At 39.5% G+C, this 21,938-nt stretch overlaps 1 protein-coding gene across 4 annotated transcripts in view; it reads left to right on the forward strand.

Annotated features, from left to right (window-relative positions):
- LOC144682066 (septin-11) overlaps positions 1–16,664 on the forward strand; it is a 99,308-nt gene extending 82,644 nt beyond the window's left edge. For 3 of the 4 annotated variants that reach the window (XM_078544361.1, XM_078544370.1, XM_078544388.1), the window contains 2 exons: positions 1,142–1,326; positions 11,691–12,726. In XM_078544361.1, coding sequence (XP_078400487.1) covers positions 1,142–1,326; positions 11,691–11,706 — 201 coding nt within the window. In that variant the 3' untranslated portion in view covers positions 11,707–12,726. Of the gene's footprint in view, positions 1–1,141; positions 1,327–11,690; positions 12,727–15,513 lie in introns of those variants that run through there. The other variant, XM_078544378.1, reaches the window with a different exon arrangement.
- The last annotated feature ends 5,274 nt before the right edge of the window (positions 16,665–21,938 follow it).

The raw sequence follows: 21,938 nt of genomic DNA on the forward strand, positions 1-21,938 counted from the left end.
GTGGTGTTGCCATGCGGCTGCTGCCCTTGTCCTTTTAGGTGGCGGCTGGTGCAGATTTAGAAGGTGTTGACGAAGAAGTCTTGAGTTGCTGCAAGTGCATCTTGTAGATGGTACACACTGCTGCCACAGTGCATCAGTGCTGGAGGGAGCGAATGATTAAGGTGGTGGATTGGGTGCCAGTCAAGCGGCTGCTTTGTCCTGGGTGGTGTCAAGCTTCTTGAATGTTGTTGGAACCGCACTCATCCAGGCAAGTGGAGAGTATTCCATCACACTGCTGACTTGTAGCTTCTAGACAGGCTTTAGGGAGTCAGGAGGTGAGTTACTTGCTGCAGAATTCTCAACCTTGGACCTTCTTTTGTAGCCACAGTATTTCTGGTCCAGTGAAGTTTCTGGTCAGTTTCTGAAGTTTCTATACTCCCTGGTGCTGAGGACAGCAAAATACATGATCTGTGCTTTTCCCCAAGTTTAATTGGGGCACTGTGGTTACTGCAGAGTTCCTGCTTCTGTGAGGTATCCAGTATCTCCTGTTAGAAATTGCTTGTTCTTCAAATGTGATGCCTCTTTTGCCAAAATCATATAACCTTGCAGACACTTGCTGCCTAGTTTACACAGATTGTTTGCTTTGATGAAGAGTGCTGGTGCCTAGGAAATCATGCTTTAACATGAAATGCCTCTTTCAGGGTTGAAAGGGAGAAAACCTGGTTTAAAAAAGCAAACTTAGAATAGCGGAGGACTTTCTTAAAAAAAAGCTTTGGGATGTGTGTGAATCTGGCAAGGTTACATTTATTAACTGCCCTATGTTACACTGAGCTGAGAGGGAATTGAAAAAACAACCACACTGTGTGGGATTGGAGTCATGGATAGGTAGGGGTGCAAGATTTCCTTTAACAATCCTTCTCATGACAATTTGGTGTTTTTATGCTCCGTTTTCCTTTTGGTGGTAGCCCACAGTTCACAGATTTTATTGACTTTGCTTTCACAACTTGCTATGGTGAGATTTAGAGAGTTCACAACTTCTGGGTCATTAGTCTATAGTACACTAAGCGCTTGTGTTCATACATCAACAAGTTTCCTTATCACAATTATTCATCCACTTGGTTGTACATGTGTTTGAAGTGCATGGTATATTGTGTGTTCACAGCTTCATGAGAAGTTTGATCACTTGAAGAAGACTCACCAAGATGAGAAGAAGAAACTTGAAGATAAGAAGAAGGACCTAGAGGATGAAATGAATGCATTCAATAAGAGGAAAGCAGCAACTCAGCTGCTTCAATCACAGGCTCAGCAAGCTTCCCAGACAACCAAGAAGGACAAGGATAAGAAGAAGTATGTCAGTTTTCAATGTATTTAAAATGCTGGGTTTTTTTCAAATTTCCTGATTTGATTTTAATCTTCAAGTGAAAGGGGAGCAAAGCACAATTTAGGTGTCAAATGGCTAGAAATGGTAATATTTATTCACAAAATATATGTGTTTAAACTTGCTACCAGGTAGGACTCCTATACATACCACTCTAGAAATGCTCTTGTGTTGGTTCATTATACCTTGTAACCTGGCCTGCCTCTTAGCCGCAAATATCCCTGTATAGATTGTTTCAACTTTATTCTTGTATAACAGCTTCAGTAGTCTGTTTTCTAAATGATGAAAGTAGAACATTTAATGTAATAAGAGCTGGAGAGTGAGTGAACTCACAGCAGAGATTGAGCTGTGGATCTCTGCGTCCTTGCATCTAACAGGTTTGGTGTTTCTTATTAAGTGAGAATCAAATTAAGCAGTTTGTAAAATTTAGTATTGAATTAATTTGTATGACCCCACATGAAAAATGTGAGAGATTATAGGGTGTTTGTTTTGTAGCATTCCATGGTTTCTTGGGTTGGTTTCCACCGTCTCTGTTCAGTGCTGATGCGCATTTTCAGAAGAGGATTGTACTCTTTTTGTGCGATCATGACTGCTAGAGTATCAAATTCTTTCTGCAATTGGCAATAGTATTAGATTATGGGAAATTATTTAAATAATTTTAGGTCAAAAATGAGGTGGAACTGTGTAGGTGTGAAGAGTAACTTGCTGTATAAATGTTTGAGCTCCTATATACTGGGATAGGTTTTGATTTTGTGCAGTAGTGTAGATCAGATGATAGCGAGTCAGTAGCTTTTCTCACATCTTCTCCATTTTTATTTTTATTGACTTAAAGATTGTAAGATGGGCTGCCAAATCACAATCACCTGTTTTACACTATTGCACAAAGTAAATGTCTACCCCACTGTTTAATAATAGACACATTTTACAGTTGTGAAAATGAAAATTCAAATGATTACAGCTGGATTATTTAAAGTCATTAAAAACAATTTAGTAAATGGTGGTCACAGGGAGTGGGGAGCCCTGCAGTCATTGAGATGGTTTTTGCTCATTCCTAACTTGATTTTACAGCAGCCTGTTAGTATCTTTGAACTTCTTCAGATTTTAATTCATTAAGCACTTGGTATATTTCTACAATGATTTTCTTTTGCAAAATAGGTTTACTCTCATTTTTATCTGTTTCTTTTTCTCCCACTTCTCTCTAAATGGGTCATCTGTTCACGTGAACAAAGTTGCTAGGTGAATGATCTTGGCTTGCAGTCTTAACTGATCTGTATTAGCCACCTGTCCCACATCTTTCCTCTGCTTGGTGTTGCTCAAAAGTGATGTGGCTAACATTTAGAATTCACATGGGGATTGGATATGACTTGCTATTGGAATAAAATTGTGAACGTATTATTTCGTGCACAAACCTGTGCCATACCACTTCCACGATGTTATTACATTCTTCATTAGAAACATATGAAAAGCTCCCAGATGGCGTACTGAATAAATGCAGTTCCTAAGCAAGGCATTGCACATTATAGAGCCAAGGAGACCTGTCTTTCAATCCTTTAATGTTCTTAAGAAGTTAGCGGGTCTCAGCCAGGATAGTACTGACAGCCTGTGTAGATGTCAGGTAAGGACTAGATAGGGCTGGGCACCACATTATTGAATGGCCTGTTGGTTTTTGAGGCATAGTCTCTCACATAAGAAATAACCACCTGGATGGGATGAGTTTTTTGTTCATAGGATGTGGGCGTCACTGGCAAGACCAGCATTTATTGCCCATCCGTAATTTTCCCTTGAGAAGTTGTTGTGAGCTACCTTCTTGAACCGCTGCAGTCCTTGTGGTGTAATTACACCCACAATGGTGTCAGGAAGGGATTTTCAGATCTTTGACTGACTGACAATGAAGGAATGACTTATAGAATATAGTTCCAAGTCAGGATGTTATGGCACATGGAGGTGTGGGATTGGTAGGTGATCTGTTCGAATGTGCCTGCTGCCCTTGTCCTTTAGGTGGTAGAGGTCACAAGTTTGGCAAGTGGTGTTGAAGAAGCCTTGGCAAATTGGTGAAGTGCATCTTGTAGATGGTACACACTGCCACTGTGCACTGGTGGTGGATGGTGTTCCAATCAAGTGGGCTGCTTTGTCCTGGATGGTATTCAGCTAAGTGGAGAGTGTTCCATCACACTCTTGACTTCTGCCTTTGAGATGATGGACAGGCTTTGGGAAGTCAGGAGGTGAGTTATCCAATGTTGAATTCTCAGTCTCTGATCTGCTCTTGTAGCCACAATACTCATGTGGTTGGTCCAGTTCAATTTCTGGTTAATGGTAAACCCCAGGATGTTGGAGATGGATTCAGCAATGAAAAAGCCATTGAATGCCAAAGGGAGATGGTTAGATTCTGACTTGTTGGAGATGGTTATTTCCTGCCACTTACGTGGCGTGAATGTTACTTGAATGTCGTCCAAGTCTTGCTGCAAGCGGTCACGGACTGCTTCAGTATTTGAGGAGTTGTGAATTGTGTTGAACACTCATCATCAGCAAACATTCCCAATTCTGATAGAGGGCAGGTCATTGATGAAGCAGCTGAGGATGACTGGACCTAGGGCACCACCCTGAGGAATTCTGGCCTCCAACGACCATAACCTTTATGCTCGGTATGACCCCAGCATGGAGGGTTCTTCCCTGATTCCTATTGATTTCAATTTTAGCAAAGGGCCATCAAAAAGTTGATTAGAAAGGGAAAACATAGCATATGAGAGTAAACAGCCAGACATGTAAGAGCAGATTGTAAGAGCTTTTATAAGTATATAAAAAGGAAGAGAGTAGTTAAAATAAATATTAGTCCCTTAAAGCAGAGACAAATTATGAGGAAATAGCACAGGTATTGAACAAATATTTTGTGTCTTTCTTCACAGTAGAAGACACAAGTTGGATACCTGAAATAGTGGTTGACTAGGGACTAATAAGAGTGAGGAAATTAAGGTAATATCAGCAAAGAAAAAGTATTGGAAACTTTTCATTCATGGGACGATTGCCCACACCTTGAAAAGTTGGTGGTGAGCTGCTTACCCGCAGTGTAGGGAGGGAGTTCCAGGATTTTGACCCAGTGACAGAATGGGGATATATTTCCAAATCAGGTGAGTGGCTTGGAAATGATGGTGTTCCTATGTATCTGCTGTCCTTGTCCTTCCAGCTGTTTGTGGCCATGGGTTTGGAAGGTGCTGTCTAAGGAGCCTTGGTGAGTTCCTGCTGTTAGTTCATCTTTTTATTTATTCACTCATGGACGTAGGCATTTATTGCCCTTGTTCATTTAAGAGTCAACCACAGTCACAATTAGTCAGACCAGATAGGTTTCATGATCATATCTTAATTCCAGGCTTTATTGAATTCAAATTTCACCATCTGCTGTGGTGGGATTTGAACCCAGGTCCCCAGAGCATTACCCTGGGCCTCTAGAATACCAGTCCAGTGACAATAACACTATGCCACCATCTCCCCTTATAGGTAGTATACACTGCTGCCACTGTGCATCGGTGGTGGAGTGAATGTTTGTGGATGGGGTGCCAATCAAGCAGGCTGCTTTGTCCTGGATGTTGTCAAGCTTCTTGAGTGTTGTTGGAGCTGCACTCATCCAGCCAAGTTGAAAGTATTCCATCACATTCCTGACCTGTGCCTTGTAGAGAGGGGACAGGCTTTGGGGAGTCAATAGGTGAGTTACTCACCACAGAATTCCTAGCCTCTGACCTGCTCTTTTAGCCACAGTATTTATATGGCTAGTCCATTTGAGTTTCTAGTCAATGGTAACCCCAGCGGGGGACTCAGCGATGGTAATGCCATTGAATGTCAAGGGACGATGGTTAGATTCTGTCTTGTTGGAGATGATCATTGCCTGGCCAGTGTTATTTGCCACTTGTCAGTCCAAGCCTGGAAATTGTCCAGGTCTGGCTGCATTTGGACTTGGACTGCTTCAGTATCTGAGGAGTCGCGAATGGTGCTGAACATTGTGCAATCATCAGCGAGCATCCCCATTTCTGACCTTGTGATGGAAGGCAAGATACTGATGAAGCTGCTGAAGATGGTTGGGCCGATGACACTACCCTAAGGAACTTAAGGGTTTAAAGTCCAAAAAATCTTTGGGACTTGATTGTCTACATCCTAGGGTTCTAAAAGAGATAGCTACAGAGATAGTGGATGTGCTAGCCATGATTTCCCAAAATTCCTTAGGAATGGTCCCATCAAATTGGAAGTTGGCAAAGGTTACGCCATTTTCAAGAAAGGAAGAGAGAAAACGGGAACTACAGGCCAGTTAGCCTCACATCAGTTGTTGGGAAAATGCTCTAAATTATTAATAATGAAGTCTTAACAATGCACATGGAAAAGTAAAGCATGATTAGACCAAGTCAACATGATTTTATAAAAGGGAAATCTTGTTTGATAAATGTATTAGACTTTTTTAAGGATATAATAAATAGGGTAGATAAAGGGGAACCAGTAGATGCAGTATACCTGGATTTCCAAAAGGTATTCGATAAGTGCCACAGGAAAGGTTAATAGGCAAGGTAAGGGCTCATGGAGTTGGGTGGTAATATATTAGCATGGATAGAGGATTGGTTAACGGAAAGAAGCAGAGAGTGGACATAAATGAAGCATTTTGAATTTGGCAGGCTTTGCCTAGTAGAGTGCCGCAATGATCAGTGCGGGGGCCTGAGCTATTTACAATCTATATTAATGACTTGGGATGAAGAGACAGAGAGTAATGTATCTAATTTTCCTGATGATAGCAAGCTAGGTGGAAAGGTAAGCTGTGGGGCGGGGGAGGACACAGAGAGGCTACAAAGAGATATAGACTGGTTAAGTGAGTGGGCAACAAGATGGCAGATGGAGTATACTGTGGGTAAGTTTGAAGTTATTCACTTTGCAGAAAAGAAGAATGTTTTTTTAAAAGGTGTGAAACTTGTAAATGTTGATTTTCAAAGACACCTAGGTGTGCTCAAGGAACACAAAGTTAGCATGCAGGTCTAGCAAGCAATTAGGAAGGCAAATGGCATGTTGGCCTTTATTGCAAAAGGATTGGAGTGCAGGAATAAAAAAGTTGTGGTACAATTGTACAGGTCTTAGGTGAGATCACATCTAGAATACTGGTTTTGGTTTCCATATTTAAGGAAAGATATACTCACATTGAAGGTGGTACAGCAAAGGTTCACTAAATTGGTCCCTGGGGTGAGGGGGTCCTATGCTGAGAGCTGAGGAAATTGGGCCTGTATTATCTGGAATTTAGAAGAATGAGAGGCAACCTCATTGAAGCATACAAGATTCTGAAGGGGCCTGATAAGATTGACACTGAGAGACTGTTCCCGCTTGTCATGGAATCTAAAACACAAGAGGGCACAAGCTCAGGATAAGGGGTTGATCATTTAGGACTGAGATGAGGAGAAATTACTTCACTCAAAGGGTAGTGAATCTTTGGAGTTCTGTAGCCCAGAGTGTTGTGGATGCTGCATTGTTGACTATGTTTGAGGCTGGGATGGACAGATGTTTGGTCTCTCAGGGAATCTGAAAGATTTGGGGGTGGGGGCAGGCGTGGAAAAGTGGAGTTTAAGATCAGCCATAATCATGTTGAATGGCAGAACAGACCCGATGGGCTGTATGGTCTATCCCTGCTCTTACCTCTTGTGTAACGACCTTAATCACAAACAGAACAAACAGTAGTAACTGAAATGTTACTGAATATGGATTCTATCGGTAACCCCACGCCCCTGGTGGTATGTTTGAGTTGCCAGTTTTAAAAGCAGGTTTTCATCTTATCAGCTTTAATTATTACATTGAAGGAGAAAATGTTGCTTGCTTACTTGCTGATGTCTATCATAACATTTCAAATTATTTTTGAAGTTCAGTTACTACTGGAATCTAACATGTGGCCTGGAACATGCTTAAAAAATGGATTATTTCATAGGGATTGGAAGATTAGGAAATAGGTTTGAATTATTTCCATGTTTCCTGCAAATGGCTTCTTCTTATGAATGTTTATAACCAGTGACTTTAAGACATACTGAAGTGTAATCTATGTACTTTCCAATCGCAGGAATAAATACTCTCTGATAGATTTGGCAACATAATGTATTCCTTTCACATGGAGTTCACACTAGGGAAAAGTCTGTGACAGGAAAAATCTCGTTTCCTATCACTAGTATAGTGGGGGCAATACCAGATGAAGAGTTGTGGGGTGCAGCTATCTACAGGTGATTCTCCAGCTCCCTCCTTTTTTACAGGTGCTTTGACTTACCACAGTATTGCTCCATGTTGTATGGACTTAACATTGTTTGCGCTGCTTTCATTATTTTACTATTTGCATGTCTACATCATTAAAGTAACTTTTCAATCACTAGTGCTATCATTATATTGCTTACACTGTGCACTGATTAAGTAAATTTAGCAAGTGTGATCTGTTGCACGGTTCCATATGTTTGTCCTCTAAATAGTGCATTTAAGCTGTTTTGTAATGCGTGTATGGAACTTCTAGTATTTATTAGTTAACCTTGTGCCATATCAGGATAGAATCAGTGTCTGCGCACTGGTTAGAATCAGCTATACCATAAACAAATACAAGATTAATAACTTAGGAGCATGTAAATATAGGGGAAAAATGTTAGTCCAACTGGCAGAATGCATAGTTCACTATCAGATCCCTCAATTTTTTTCTTGCTGGATGTCAGTCCTACTCTCAATCTCAATTGTCTCACTAGGCAGTCCTTTGCCACTCGTGTGAAATAGTTATATCTGATCTGTACATTCACCTTCCCTTCTCTGGGCTTCCGGCTGTGTCATTTTTAAGAGCATGGGGAAAAAGGTTTTCTGGGTTCAACTCATCAGTACCCTTAAGGATTTTTTGAATACTTTAAGATTCCTTCTCGGTCTTCTCCAGTGTGAACATTATCAACTCCTTGTCGTCAGGTATCAGACAAGTAGCTCTTTGCTGCACCTTTTTCAATGTTTCAGTGATGTCCTCCCTACAGTAAGGCAATCAGAACTGCACACACTACTCCAGATCAAGATAAACCATTATGTTATATAGACTCATTGTCACATCCTATGATTTGTGTTCTGTTTCATGTGTTATACAACCCGAGATCCTATTTACCACTGCTCCACACTTCAATGATCTGTCTACCAATGCTCCCAAATCTTGTTCTTGTGCTGCATCCTGTAGCCTACTACCAATTAGTTTATCGTCCAAATATATGCTATTGTGTCATCACTTTGCTCTGATTGATATTGAATTTCATTTGTTATTTCTCAGCCCAATTTATTTAGGTCCCTTTGTGCATGCTCTTGGTTGTTTGTAACCCCCTGCCCCACCCCTCCACTTTCATGTTATTGGCAAATTGTGACAATTTTGCTTCTATGCCCATTTTCAAATCATCAATATACTGTACAACATGAATGGCAAGGGTCCCAATGCAACTTGATGTTGGGGTACCTCAGCAGTTACTTTCTATCACTCCAATACAGCACTCTGATGATTACTCTGTCTCCTTTTGATACAGCTCGTTGCTAATCCAGTTCATTAACTGCTCAACTATTCCATGCTTTGTTACCGTATGGGCTAAGCTTCAATGTGATACTGTAAAGAATTTCCATGGAGTTCCTATTACCTCCTCACAAATTCAAACAATTTTATCGAGCATGGCATTTACCCCTATAAAGCCACACCGACCTGTTCTAATGAGCCCATACTCTTCTCATGTTTCAAAATCCCTTTCTTCAGGAGAATCTCCTAATGTTACACTCAGGACCTCATCAGCCTCACTGGCCTGTAACTGCCAGTACAGCCCTTTTGCCTTTTTTTAAAATATAGGTGTTATGTTCCTTTCTTTCCTACTCCAGATTCTAATGAATCCCTTTCATAACCAATGTTATTGGTCATTTGTAGCCTGGGGCCTAATTCTTGTTCATTATTTTTAATGTTACCATCACGTCATCATCAATAATTGCTGTTATCCTGATTGTTCCTTGTTATTCCTGAAAAAAAACCAACCTCACTCCTGAGAGCGGATCAACAGCTTCTTCCGGGAATACTGATGCAGAAAACTGTTCAGGATATCTGCTATCTCCAAGTTGCATGATGGTAATAGCTTCATTCCTCAGACAAAATATGGAAAGTAATTAATGGGCAATTCTAAGCCCCTAGTGTTAAATTAATTCCATGTGTTTCCCTTAGGATTGGGATCAAATTGTAGGCTATCCAATCCAATTTCATTTTTCATATTGATGCTTATTCCCTAGGTGTTCCTTTATTACCATGACTGACATGTCTTGTGAAGTGTTCCTAAATCACCTCTAGTTTATTGAAAGCGTTTTGAAATGAGGCTGGAAATACAGTTTTCTGACTAAATTTTATACCAGTCTCTGATCTAAGCATAAGTGGAAGCACTGTAGTTGACCCCAACCTCCTCTGACTGAAGAGAGGGATGGGTGCCACTCCTAATTGCTGTCTGATGAATCCTGTTTGAAAGTCCATATTTAAACGTCTGGTCAGCACTCAAACGGGTTTGGTTGTGAAGACTATTCCAGCCATTAGCGTACATGCTCTATACTTTTGTATTAAGAAGATTGGCCACTTGACTAATATGCTGTAGGGCAGCAGACACTCATGGGATTGTACCCCAGCCTCCAAGAGGCAGCAAAACCTGCATAACCAGCTGCTAGTGTAAATAATTTTCCAGTAATCAAGAATTGATCACTTTAGCATTTTAATTATTCAATGTTACACATTAAACCTGTGATTTCTGACCACGGGCACACACATATATTAATTATGAAGATGACAAGCAATAAATGTTATTGACCTATATTGAATGTTGAGGTCCTGTTGACTTTCTCCTTGAAAATTAGAGGGACTGAAAATATACAGAGCTGAAATCAGTGCTGGGATATGTGAACTGGGAACTTCTGCCACTGAGTCTGCCAAAGCAATCATGCCCAATGTGCACCATCTCATGTGCCTACCATAAAAAGGGATGACGGGGGGGGGAAAGTGGTTGGGTCTCAATATGTTTGCAAATCTGTCAGTAACTGTCAGCCCCAGTGACGCCTCTATAACGGGGCTGGAAAAAATCTGACAGATATTTCCAACATCATCTTCAAGAGTCCAAGGGAAGTTCCTGGCCTTGCTGTCTTGTTGATGTGGGTGCTTTGTGTGGTAGAATGGTTGAAGGTTCATCTGTAAACATGGATCCTGGAAACTGAGAGCAGAAACAAGGACCTGGTATATCTCCCAAGCATTTTGCAACACCCATCCTCCTACATAGGAACATATTAACAGGAATAAGCCATTTAGCCCGCCAAGCCTATTCTGCCATTCAGTTAAACTGTGACAGATCTGTATTCCCAAATTAATGATGTGAGTGCATTAGAATGCACATGGAAATTCAGGGCCAAAAGTTTCCATTCATTTTGCTTAAAAGTAACACTGACCTTCTTAACCTTCAACTCTTTGCTTTCTTCCAAGGTGCTAAGAGATGAGTATTAAAAACTCATAGTTCAACTGTACAGCATTTGTTATGACCAAATTTATCAATATACAGGATTCTTTTGATGGATAATGCAAGCTGTATAAACATTTAAATCTAAATTGGGCAGCTCAGCAGAATAGTGGTCATACAGCTAACTTTACGCCATCACAGAATGCAGTATTTGCTTTTCAGTGGTACAGTGTACTCTTTAGGAACTGAAGTTGTCAGGAATGTGTGGAAATAGTCGGAACTTAAGCCTAATCTAATAGCTCAATCCTTTGAAATTCCACTGTTCGGCTAAACTGTCGAACAATAGTTCACCACATAAACAATTGGGATAATGGGAGTAGAGAAATTATGATTTATTCTCCAAGGAAGTGGAAAAACATAAAGGAATCACTTTTAAAATGATATGGCCTGTAAAACATCAGCTTGAAACTACACAAACACAACTGTATCTTAAGTTAAATTTCCGAATCTAGATGCTATTTTAATTAGTCTAATTGATAACTTTGGGGAGGGTATTGTGAGAGTCAATCTAATTGATGACTCCATTCTGCCATGAATTTAGGTTGGGTGTGTAATTTACCAGTTATCTCTCAAGTGCCTGTGCTTTGTTGTTGTTTTTTTTCATTTGGAACTCATATATAATTTGCTACAATGCATGAGTTACTTATTAGCAGTTGTAATTAAATGCAGCTTTTTATAAAAAATGGTTTGTTTTTTAATCATTACTTATGTATGGAACTGTATTGGAATGCAACAAATTATTTTATTTATGAGGTATGATTTCTAATTGTGTGTTTTATTTTTTTTTTCCTTTTTAATTGCAGTGCAAGCTTCACATAAGCAACCCTGGCAAGTCAAGGATGTCACCCTATCCATCTGCTTAGCTGTAACGTGTCTGGCATCAGAATATCCATCCATTTAGAAAAAAATTGAGAGAACATTAACAGTTATCTTTTCATATAGGAAAATCCTTTCAAGAACATTCCATGAAATGGAGAAGGGGTACAACTTAAAATTGAAACAAACTGAGGGAGTGAGGAGAAAGGGTGAAGTCTTAATGCTTTGAAAACAGAAGCTAACATAATAGGACAGTTATTATGAACAGGAGAGTGGTCAGCCATGTAGGTGGGGAGCAGTGATGGATATCATAGCTATCTCCCCAACCCCTTTCCATTTAGAAGTGTTGCAGGAACCAAATCTGAAAGAGATGATTTCCAGTTTACTCGTTTACAGATAGTAAATAGTGTACTTTCTTTTGCCTATTGCTACCATAAGCAGCAGCCTATTTAGGAAGCAGAAAAGTTCATTCCAGATCATCTAAAATTAATCTTAATATTCCCAGTTTCCTTGATGTGCTTCAGTTATTATTAATAAGGTGGAATTTAAAGTAATATTTGTCCCTGTTTTTAAAGTGTGCTGACTACACAGGTCAAAGTTGTTTCTTTTAACCCTTTCATGCCATACACCATTGGATAGATTCTCCTTTTGATGCCTTTCCAAAGAGAAGTCAACTATTGTTCCTCTGTGGCTGCTATGAATTTGTATCTGCTCTCTTTTGTCTTGGTAGTGCCTCTTGCTTATTTTGAACATACCAACCTATTTCAAACAAGGACTAATGTTACTACAGCAGAGTTACACAGCTTCAAACCTTCCAATGGCAGGCTTCAGTTTTGTTCACCAGCCAAACATGGCTCAGGAAAGAGAGATGTTAATATCCATGTTGGCCTGTGCACGAGCAGTCATAATAACCAACCTGCATTTAACCTTCAGCATTTATGTTTCAATCACCAGTGCAGTTAACTGCACATGTACTTGAAAACTTTGCACATTAAAACTTATGAAAGTTTACCACCTTACAAATTGGATTTGACCTTTGAATGAAACTTGTCATCTTTTAGTACATAGGAATTATAAATCAGAAAAACAACTCTTTTAAGATATCTTTACTGGGGGTTAGCGTTTAAACTGATATTCAGTAATCTTGAAATTCACGTTTCTTCTTGGGGTTGAATTCTCATCTGAGTATATACTAAATATTAGTATATATTTTTTCTATAAATATCAATTTCAATGCTGACAAGCTTTACAATGTTAATGTATTATTGAATATCAACTGCACTGTGTTTGGTTAACTCAGTAGCTCTTTAGTTCATATTCAATAACGACTTGTCCTTCAGTTTGTCTCAGTTCGGTAGGACCACCCTCAATGCCAGTTTCTATCTTTACATTGTATGTGATAATGGAGAAGATTATGGGGGCATGGCGAGAGGAAGATGGAGACAGCATCAGAATCTGTTGCGCCTCCAAATGCCTGGGAGATTATTCTCGAGTCATATTAAAACCAATTATCTTTCTCTGACCTTCCCCAGTAAACTATAGCAATGACTCCTATTTGAATTGGTAGGAAGGGGTGGTGGGGGGGAATGAAGCAGGACTGGAATTCAGTAAGTACAAATTTTTCTATTGATGACTTTATGGTAAGCAAAATTTTAACATTAGTCCTTAATCCATAATCTTGAGGACATGTTAATCATAAGAAAGTGCTTTTAACTGCACATCTTTCCTGGGCCATGTTTAGCTGATTACCCTAGCAGCAGTTTTATTTTGTTTTGTATGTCTTCTGCCTTGTTTTCACAGTAATCCTTGGCTCTGCACGGAATAACTAATATCCCACAAATCTAGTTGGATTGTACTTTCACCTATGCATGTAAGTATGGCAGTTGGAACTTTTGTATTCTTGCGATGAATATATAGCCCAAAGGATTCGTCGCCTGTGCTCTGGCCTCTGATCTAACCCATTTTGATAACAGAAGGGTTCAGAACTCTGGCAGAAATACTTCTAGGCCAGTCTACTGTCTAGTTTCCCCACTGTGAAGTGTTCCACCAGCTGCCTATAACACACTCGTATTCTACTTTGCTTTCTGCTCTGCCAAATAGTTTGCTCACCAAGATGCCACATTTATTTTTGCATTTACTGTGCTCCACTTTAATGCAGTTAACACTTAAGAAATTTTTTTAAGTTCATGCAGATTTCTATGTATTTTTATATGAATTGCAGCCTCTTAATCACCTTGTTGCTGAACATGTTTATTGCCATTTCTCTAAGATGCACCATTACATACATATGTGTACCTTGACCAGTCATTTTTATATTGCTTGTATGAAGTCCTTACTTAAAGATGTGAACACGTACTACACAACAATGTATTTAAATGCCTTTTTATGCTTCCTGCTTTCTATTTGTGAATTTATATGGGGGTTTGGGAGGGGGGATGGGGTGGAATTAGTAAATCCTTGAATATATTTCAAACAAATTTTGTATCTCAAAAGGCATGATTAGAGTTATGTGTATTTAGCTAATTATTTATCACTGTTAGGTTTCCTAAAATGGTCGTGTAGTAATAATGGTTAATTTTCTGATAGTATTATAAAATACTAAGCTATTGGTTATAGCCACACTCTTGAGTATTCCAGAGCACATATTAATATAATGGTGCCAGCACGGATACATTTTATTCAAATGGCTGTTTTGTAAGACCTTTCTGTGTAGTGTGTGGTTAAATGTTTTTTGTACCACCAAAATATTACACAAGTAAGATAACCACAAGTGCACGTCACACTGTTGTAATCATGTCCCAGTAGTAGGGAGCCAGAATCTGAATATCCTGCATCCTGAGTGAATTCATAGTGTTCACATGTATCTTATAATTTTTTACATTGGAATGCTTTATTGTGTGAAGTTTTGTTTTACAGTGTAAGCTGCCGTCTGCCCTTTCCTGTTGTTCAGTCAATGCATTGTTTGTTGTATGTGGCTTACTGAACGAGCTTGCAAAAAGTGTATTGCTTTGTCAATTATTGTTTCTGTAAATCTGCATATGCTCCTGATTCTTTTGACTGTGAAACTAGGAGTTGGATATTTCTTATGTTCAACATTTTCACTGGTGTTCATACAGTATCCTGTATGGTTGGGGAGGAATGGTATCTTCACAGGGAGGAAAAATATTCATGTAGAGTCCAATTTGTGATTTTAAAAATTGTAAGAATTTATTAGGGGAAATACAAACCTGTGTGCTTGTCTATTAAAAAATATATAGCTTCCAGTGACCCAGTAACTGAATGGCCTGGTGCGTAATTAAGCCATGTAAATCTGAAGGCTGAGTTTGCTGATCTCATTTGGGATAGCAGTAGTTGTGCGATTATCCTTAGTCAGTCAGGAAGGGGAAATATCAGCCAGATATTCCTGCGCATGATCACTACCCACTGATTCCTACTAGAAAGTGCACATGCATGGTTGGCAGATGGAGACATGGGTTGGGCTCTGCTGTGATGTCTGCTGCAGATGAATATTTTGCTGGCACTTACTATCTAAATTCACAGTTGAAGGTGGCCAAGTTATCAGATGGTAGCTAGCGCTAAGGCAACTGCACCTTTAAGGATCTTCAGTTTAAGGAGGGTGAGTTGACAATTATGATGATTTCCTTATTCCAATAACTTGCCTTTCGTTCAAGATATTTCACTGGTGCATGACTTTCCCAGTTTCATCCCAGGGTCTGGAAGTACACTTGGTCATTTATTAGGTTCTATTCCATTTTTTTCTCCTTTCTTCTGATGTCCGTTTAACCAATTTTCTTTAATTTTCCTCTGTAGCTTCTTTATCTAATTGTTCTGCTGCCTGTCCCCTTCTCCACTGGATGAGATTCCTAAAGCTTTAGAAGAGCTAAAGTATGTTCACACACCACGCAGAAGAATTCTTTCTTGGGTCATCACTACTCCTGCTTCTTTCTGGTCACATTTGTTGTACTGTAGCATGTTGAATATGTCAGTATTTTATAGTTTTGACATGGAGAAAAATCCTAATAAAATAATCTACTTGTGACAGGAACAAGATCATACAGTGCAATATTTATAAACAGTTGACCTTTTTTGAGTTTGTGTTTTATCTAATGTTATTTGTGTAATCATTCTTTATGGCATCAGAGTGTACACTCAATGTTCTGTCACTAATAATTCTTGTTATCACATTGTTTCAATTTTTTTTAATAGTTTTGCACTATTTCTCCTCCCCCTTCTCTAATGCACATATGCAACCCAAACTAACAAGCTTCTTAAAATGACTGATTAAAAGTATGATCAATCGTAACTGACTCTCCTGTACAAAATTGAATTAGTATGACCCTTGATTGCATCACACAATGTTGACGTTTAATATTTTTATCACAAAGCTTTCAGAAAGGGGGATAGTTAAGGAAGATCGAGGTTTTTATAAGAGACCAAGTTACAATTTTGTTATTTGTTTCAAGTTTTAATGTATCATACCAAGACCACTTTTAATAATATGTGTACCCAAATGAAAAGCTTGTTCTTAGGTTTCTGCGAAAAGAAACACTTAGTCTCTGGATTGTACTTTAGCCTACTTAATACAGCATTTGTAAACTTGGCTTAAATGGAGCAATTACATCCTTTACTGATTTAACAGTAAATAATTGTTAGCATTTCTTCAACATTAATTTTTTTAAGGAAATTTAAAGTGAACTAATTACCAACAGTCAATTTGACAATGACTTCTACATCAGAATAAATGCTAATTAATGTAAAATGTACAAAAAGTACAAGAATGCTGTGATACTGAGGTGGTCTTGGATGAAAACTGTCCTATTGCAATTATACCAGTTCTTCAGTTGTGCAATGTTGTTGATCTAGTAGAGTATGCTTTTCAGTAACCAACCATATATTTTAACCATTGACTTGGAGACTGTGAAAAGTGAAGTTCTATAAGAAAATAAACTGATTTTAAACCACTTCACCCTAATTATCAATGTGATTAATGGAATTTAGAGTATATGTTTTGTTTTTGTTGCCTTCTCCCATCTGTACTGAAGGCTTGATTAAAGAGTTCAATTTCTGATTTAGTTTCACTTCAACTTCATTAAAATGCTGGATAAATTAATTGATTAATAATGGAATGGCCAGTTACATCTTTGGACCTCCTTAATTGTTCCCACATCCTCCAAGTCTGAAACATCAAAATACACGGGGACTCTCCTCTTTTTAGGGGAGGGAACTCTCCATTCAGCATGTGTCACAGAAACCAATGATGAAGGATTAAGCAGGAAAATTTGAATCCGCCCGTCCTCTAGTCCTCTTGGCTGGCTAATGCTAATTTAGACCCTGGAATTCTGATCAGCTACTGTATGTCACTTTTCTGTTGCATCTCTTTTCCAGGAGCTAAACAGTTTAATAGATATGGAAACTATAAAAATGCTGTTACACATGCTTTTACACAAAGTAATTGCCTTTAAGACCAAACGTGGATCCTTACGGTGTGCAAAGTGTCTAACCATATAGAACACCACTCATTTTAAGAGTCTTAAAATATACATACACAATTATCTATCGCCTGCACCAGGAGTACTGCCAAATTACTGGCTTTATCTCGAGGCATTTTCAAATAATGCACGAGAAACTAAAGGTTGCATATCTATTGAAAACAACAAAAGTGACGCTTGGTGGTGTTGGCCTGTAATTTATATACAAAACAGAATCTCTTCAAGTTGGCTGTTCATTAAAAGTAGACAGGCCAAAGAAGAACCACCCAAAGGTAATGTCCTTTACTTCTATCCAGCATACTTGTATCACAGTTGTCTCTGAGAGGCAAAGAGTAGTCTTATGAGGATCTTTCTTGCAACAACCTTAAGTGAGAACCCTCCTGGGCCCATTTCTTTGCAGCCTCGATTTCAAAATTCTTAAAACTTGTTTTCAAATTCCTCCATAGTCTCACCCTTCTCTATGTTTCTAACCTCCTACAACTTGTCATGATGATAATTGATTGTGGTAGTGGACTATACAGTACTCTGGACTCGATAGGGTGTCACCTGGCCTGGGAGTTGAAGGTCAGATAGGCTCCAACATGTGCTATCTAGATAGAATTCAGTTACTGCAGATATGTCTTTATGTTAGGAAAATGTGTTATCAATAAAGTTAGCTCAGCTACAATGTTGACGGCTTGTGCACATCATTGAAACAGAAAACAAGACATGGTGCCAGAAATAAACTAAATGCAACAATGGAGGTTCTGAAACCACCGACAGCTCAGTTTGGAGGGTAATCTCGCCAAAAACTGGAGGTAGTTCCAGCAGCGATTTGACTGTACCTCAGCAACAGGAAGTGATTAAAAAAAAGGCCCTCAGATACATGGTCTTCCATATTTCTTCACGTAGCTGGTGAAATAGCCCTAGAAGTCTATAACACATTCACATTTGAAAGTGATGAGAAACAAAATGACTTGAAAGAAATAATGGAAAAATTTGAAGCCTACTGCAGCCCTAAGAAAAACATCATGTATGAAAGATACCAATTTTTTACGTGCACGCAAGGCAGTGACAACATTAGTCAGTACATGATTTGGCTCATTTTCTCAGCTCAGTTATGTGAATTTGGAGAGCTTGAAAAATCGCTGATCCAAGATGAGTGTCATTTGCGATTCCACAAATTATTCTGAGAATGGCTTTTGAAGAAGTTGATCTCGCATTGGAGAAAGTAGTAAATATCTGCAGAGTGGCAGAGACAACAAAATGCCAGATTAAACAGATGACAGAAGATAAGCCACACATGGTCAAGCAGTTAGATGCAGTTAAACAGAAACAGCCCCAGGAAAGAACAAATAGTCTGAACGGAAGAACAAAACTACTATTAAAACATTTAAATGCAGCCAATGCAGAACAGAGCATTTACCACATAGTTGCTCAGCCTACGGAAAGCAGTGTAAGAACAGTGATAAACTAAATCACCGCTAAGATGTGTAAATCAAAGAAAGTGCACGATTGATACAGACACCGAAACTGAACTTTTAAAAATTGCCAACATGATGAATTTCAAGCTTGACACAGGTGCACGAGCAAATGTCATTCCCATAAGCCTATATTGTAAGATAAGCAAAGAAAAACAGCTAACTAAAGCAAAAGTGAAACTGTCTACTTATACAGGTGAAAAAATTGCAGTAGAAGGCAAGTGCACACTTAATGTGAACTATAAAAAAGTCTCAAGCACTTCCCCTTCATAGTGGTGAAAACTGATGCAAAACCCATTCTTGGAATCAAAGCTTGTGAAAATCTGAAGCTAATCAAGAGAATAATGACAGTCACCACTGATGATATCGTGAGCGACTATAAAGATGTGTTTCAGGGGATTGGCTGCCTAAAAGGAGAACACACTATCAAGATTGACACAACTGTGACACACAAAATACACCCACCCAGGAAAAATACCAGTAATGCTGAGAGATCTGAAAGCAGAGTTGGACAGAATGGAGAAACTCCACATCAAGAAAAGTGAAGAACCGACAAAGTGGGTTGATCCAATTGTAATTGCAGAAAAATCAGATGGGAATCTGCGAGTCTGTCTGGATCCCAGAGACCTAAACCAGGCAGTACAAAGAGAGCATTACCAGCGGCCCACAGTAGAAGAGATCACGTGTAAACTAGCTGATGCTAAACACTATTCAGTCTTGAATGCAAGTTCAGGTTTCTGGCAGGTCAAGCTAATGAATGCAGCTCCAGCTAATGAATGCAGCTCCTATCTCTGTACCTTCAATGCACCATACGGGCGATACAGATTTTTACTGCACCTTTTGGTATTGATTCAGCTCTGGGGGTGTTCCACAGAATAGTGAAGCAGTTGTTTGAAGAGTTAGAGGGCAGGGAAACATATCAATGATGTGGTGGTCTGGGGAGCCTCATGAGAAGAGCATGACCACAGACTGAGGCAGGTACTGGCCAGAGCTAGAGAAAGGAACCTCCAATTGAAGAAGAAAAAGTGCTAAATAGGTCTTCATGAATTCAAGTACTTGGGACACGTGCTAACGAGTGAGGGACTGAAGCTGGACTCGAGTAAAATCGAAGCAGTTGTGAACATGCCACCTTCAGAATGTAAGAAAGACTTGGAGAGGTTTTTGGGAATGGTGACCTATTTTGGGAAATTCATTCCGAACATGTCATACCTGATAGCACCTCTCAGAGAACTTCTACAAAATGAGATGGAATGGCACTGGGAACAAAGTCACCGGGAAGCTTTGCCCAGTCTGAAGAGAACACTGACCCAGGCACCAGTGTTAAAGTATTATGATGTTGATCGGCCGGTCAAGACCTCAGTGGATGCTTCAAAGACTGGCCTGGGAGCTGACCTCCTACAAAATGAGGCACCAGTTGTATATGCTTCAAAGGCAATGACTGAAACACAGCAGCAGTATGCCTAAATAGAGAAAGAAATGCTAGCAATTATGTTTGGCCTAGAATGTTTGTTTCCACCAGTTTTTCTATGGCAAAGACATGGAGGTAGAGTCTGATCATAAGACTTTGGAAGCTATCTTTAAAAAGCCCCTGAACTGTGTACCACCAAGAATCCAAAGGTTACTAATGCGTCTGAAGTACCAGGTCAGAGTTAAATACAAACCGGGCAAGGAATTGTACATCGCAGACACTCTGTCATGTGCATACCTACCCATCACGGAGGAAGAGGATAAAGAAATGGAAACACAAGTTCACATGCTGACAAAGAACTTACCTGCGGCTGTAACCAAACTGGATGAGATCAGGGGAACGTCCAAGAACAATGCCGCCGAGAAAACTGCAGCAGATTGTGCAAACTAGCTGGCCCACACATCAGAGTGGAGCCGCTTCTGCTGTACAAGAATATTGAAACTTCTGTGAGGAACTTCATGTAGCAGAAGGAATGCTTTTCTTTCCTCGTGTTATACGAATTATGATCTTTTCTCTCATGTATGCTCTGCAGCATTTCAAGGAAGTCACCTCAGCATAGAAACATGCACTAGAAGAGCTTGAGATGTAATGTATTGGCCTGGAATGGGAGCACAAATTGGTGAAATGGGGAATGCATATGCAGTGTGCCAAAAGTACAGTAAGTTGCAACAAAAAGAACCGCTCCAACCAGTGTTCCAGAGGAGCCCTGGCAGAAAATTGGAGTGGACTTGTTCACATTTGACAACAGTGAGTACCTATTAGCAGTAGATTATTATTCAAAGTTTTTTGAGCCTGAGCTGCTGAGAAATGATAGTAAGATCATCACTGTAATAAATCACTTTAAAATCAATTTTCACTCGCCACGGAATACCTGAAATGCTCATCTCAGATAATGGTCCACAGTTCTCAGGTACTGAGTTTCGCAAATTTGCACAGGACTGGCAGTTTTGCCACACTGCATCAAGTCCCAAATATCCACAATCCAATGGAACGATGAAACTTATCATGTAGACCTTAAAACACCACCTAAAGGTGGCAACGGCAGACAGAAGAGACCCCTACCAGGCTCTGTTGGATTTCAGGAATACTCCATTAGAGGGCATTGGATCATCTCCAGACGAGAAGACGACTAAAAACTAAGCTTCCAACTGAGCCCCAACTATTATTTCCACAGCCAGTTAGCTACAGCATGCAGGATCTGCTCAAACTGCGGCAGCAGAAACAGTATTTTGATCAAGGCACCCGATATCTGCCTGACCTGAATATGGGAGTGACAGTGAGGATTCAGCATGAAGGGGTCTGGAATCCTGCTGTTGTCACAAGAATCTCAGGAGAACCAAGGCCTTACATAGTGCAGATTGCAAATGGACAACAGTACAGGAGAAACCAGAAATTTCTATAGAAAACAAATGAAACACAACCCTGCTCTGAACCAGAAAGTGTAGCTGAAGATCTAAAACTAGAATGTACCAGTGAAGCAACAAATAACCAGACAAAACCCAAGAGTTCTGAAAACTTATCAAAGGGGTGATATTGACAGAGCTGGAGAAAGCCTCTTGTCCTTCAAAATCACCATTCAGAACATCCAGTGGAAGAATTGTGGGAAAAAAACCAGAAATGAGTAAAAGACAAAATAGGCTGATCAAAACAGCAAGATAGATAAGAGACTTTGTGTACTTGAGTTGTATAAAAGTTTGTGGCAGTGGACGCCAATATTAAGATACTATATGGTACTCTGTACTAGACAAGGTGGTCACCTGGGAGTTGAAGGTCCGATAGCACATGTTGGAGCCTGCTTTATAAAATTCAGTTACTGTA

This window comes from Cetorhinus maximus, chromosome 1, assembly GCF_964194155.1.
Source record: "Cetorhinus maximus chromosome 1, sCetMax3.hap1.1, whole genome shotgun sequence".
NCBI lineage: Eukaryota > Metazoa > Chordata > Chondrichthyes > Lamniformes > Cetorhinidae > Cetorhinus > Cetorhinus maximus.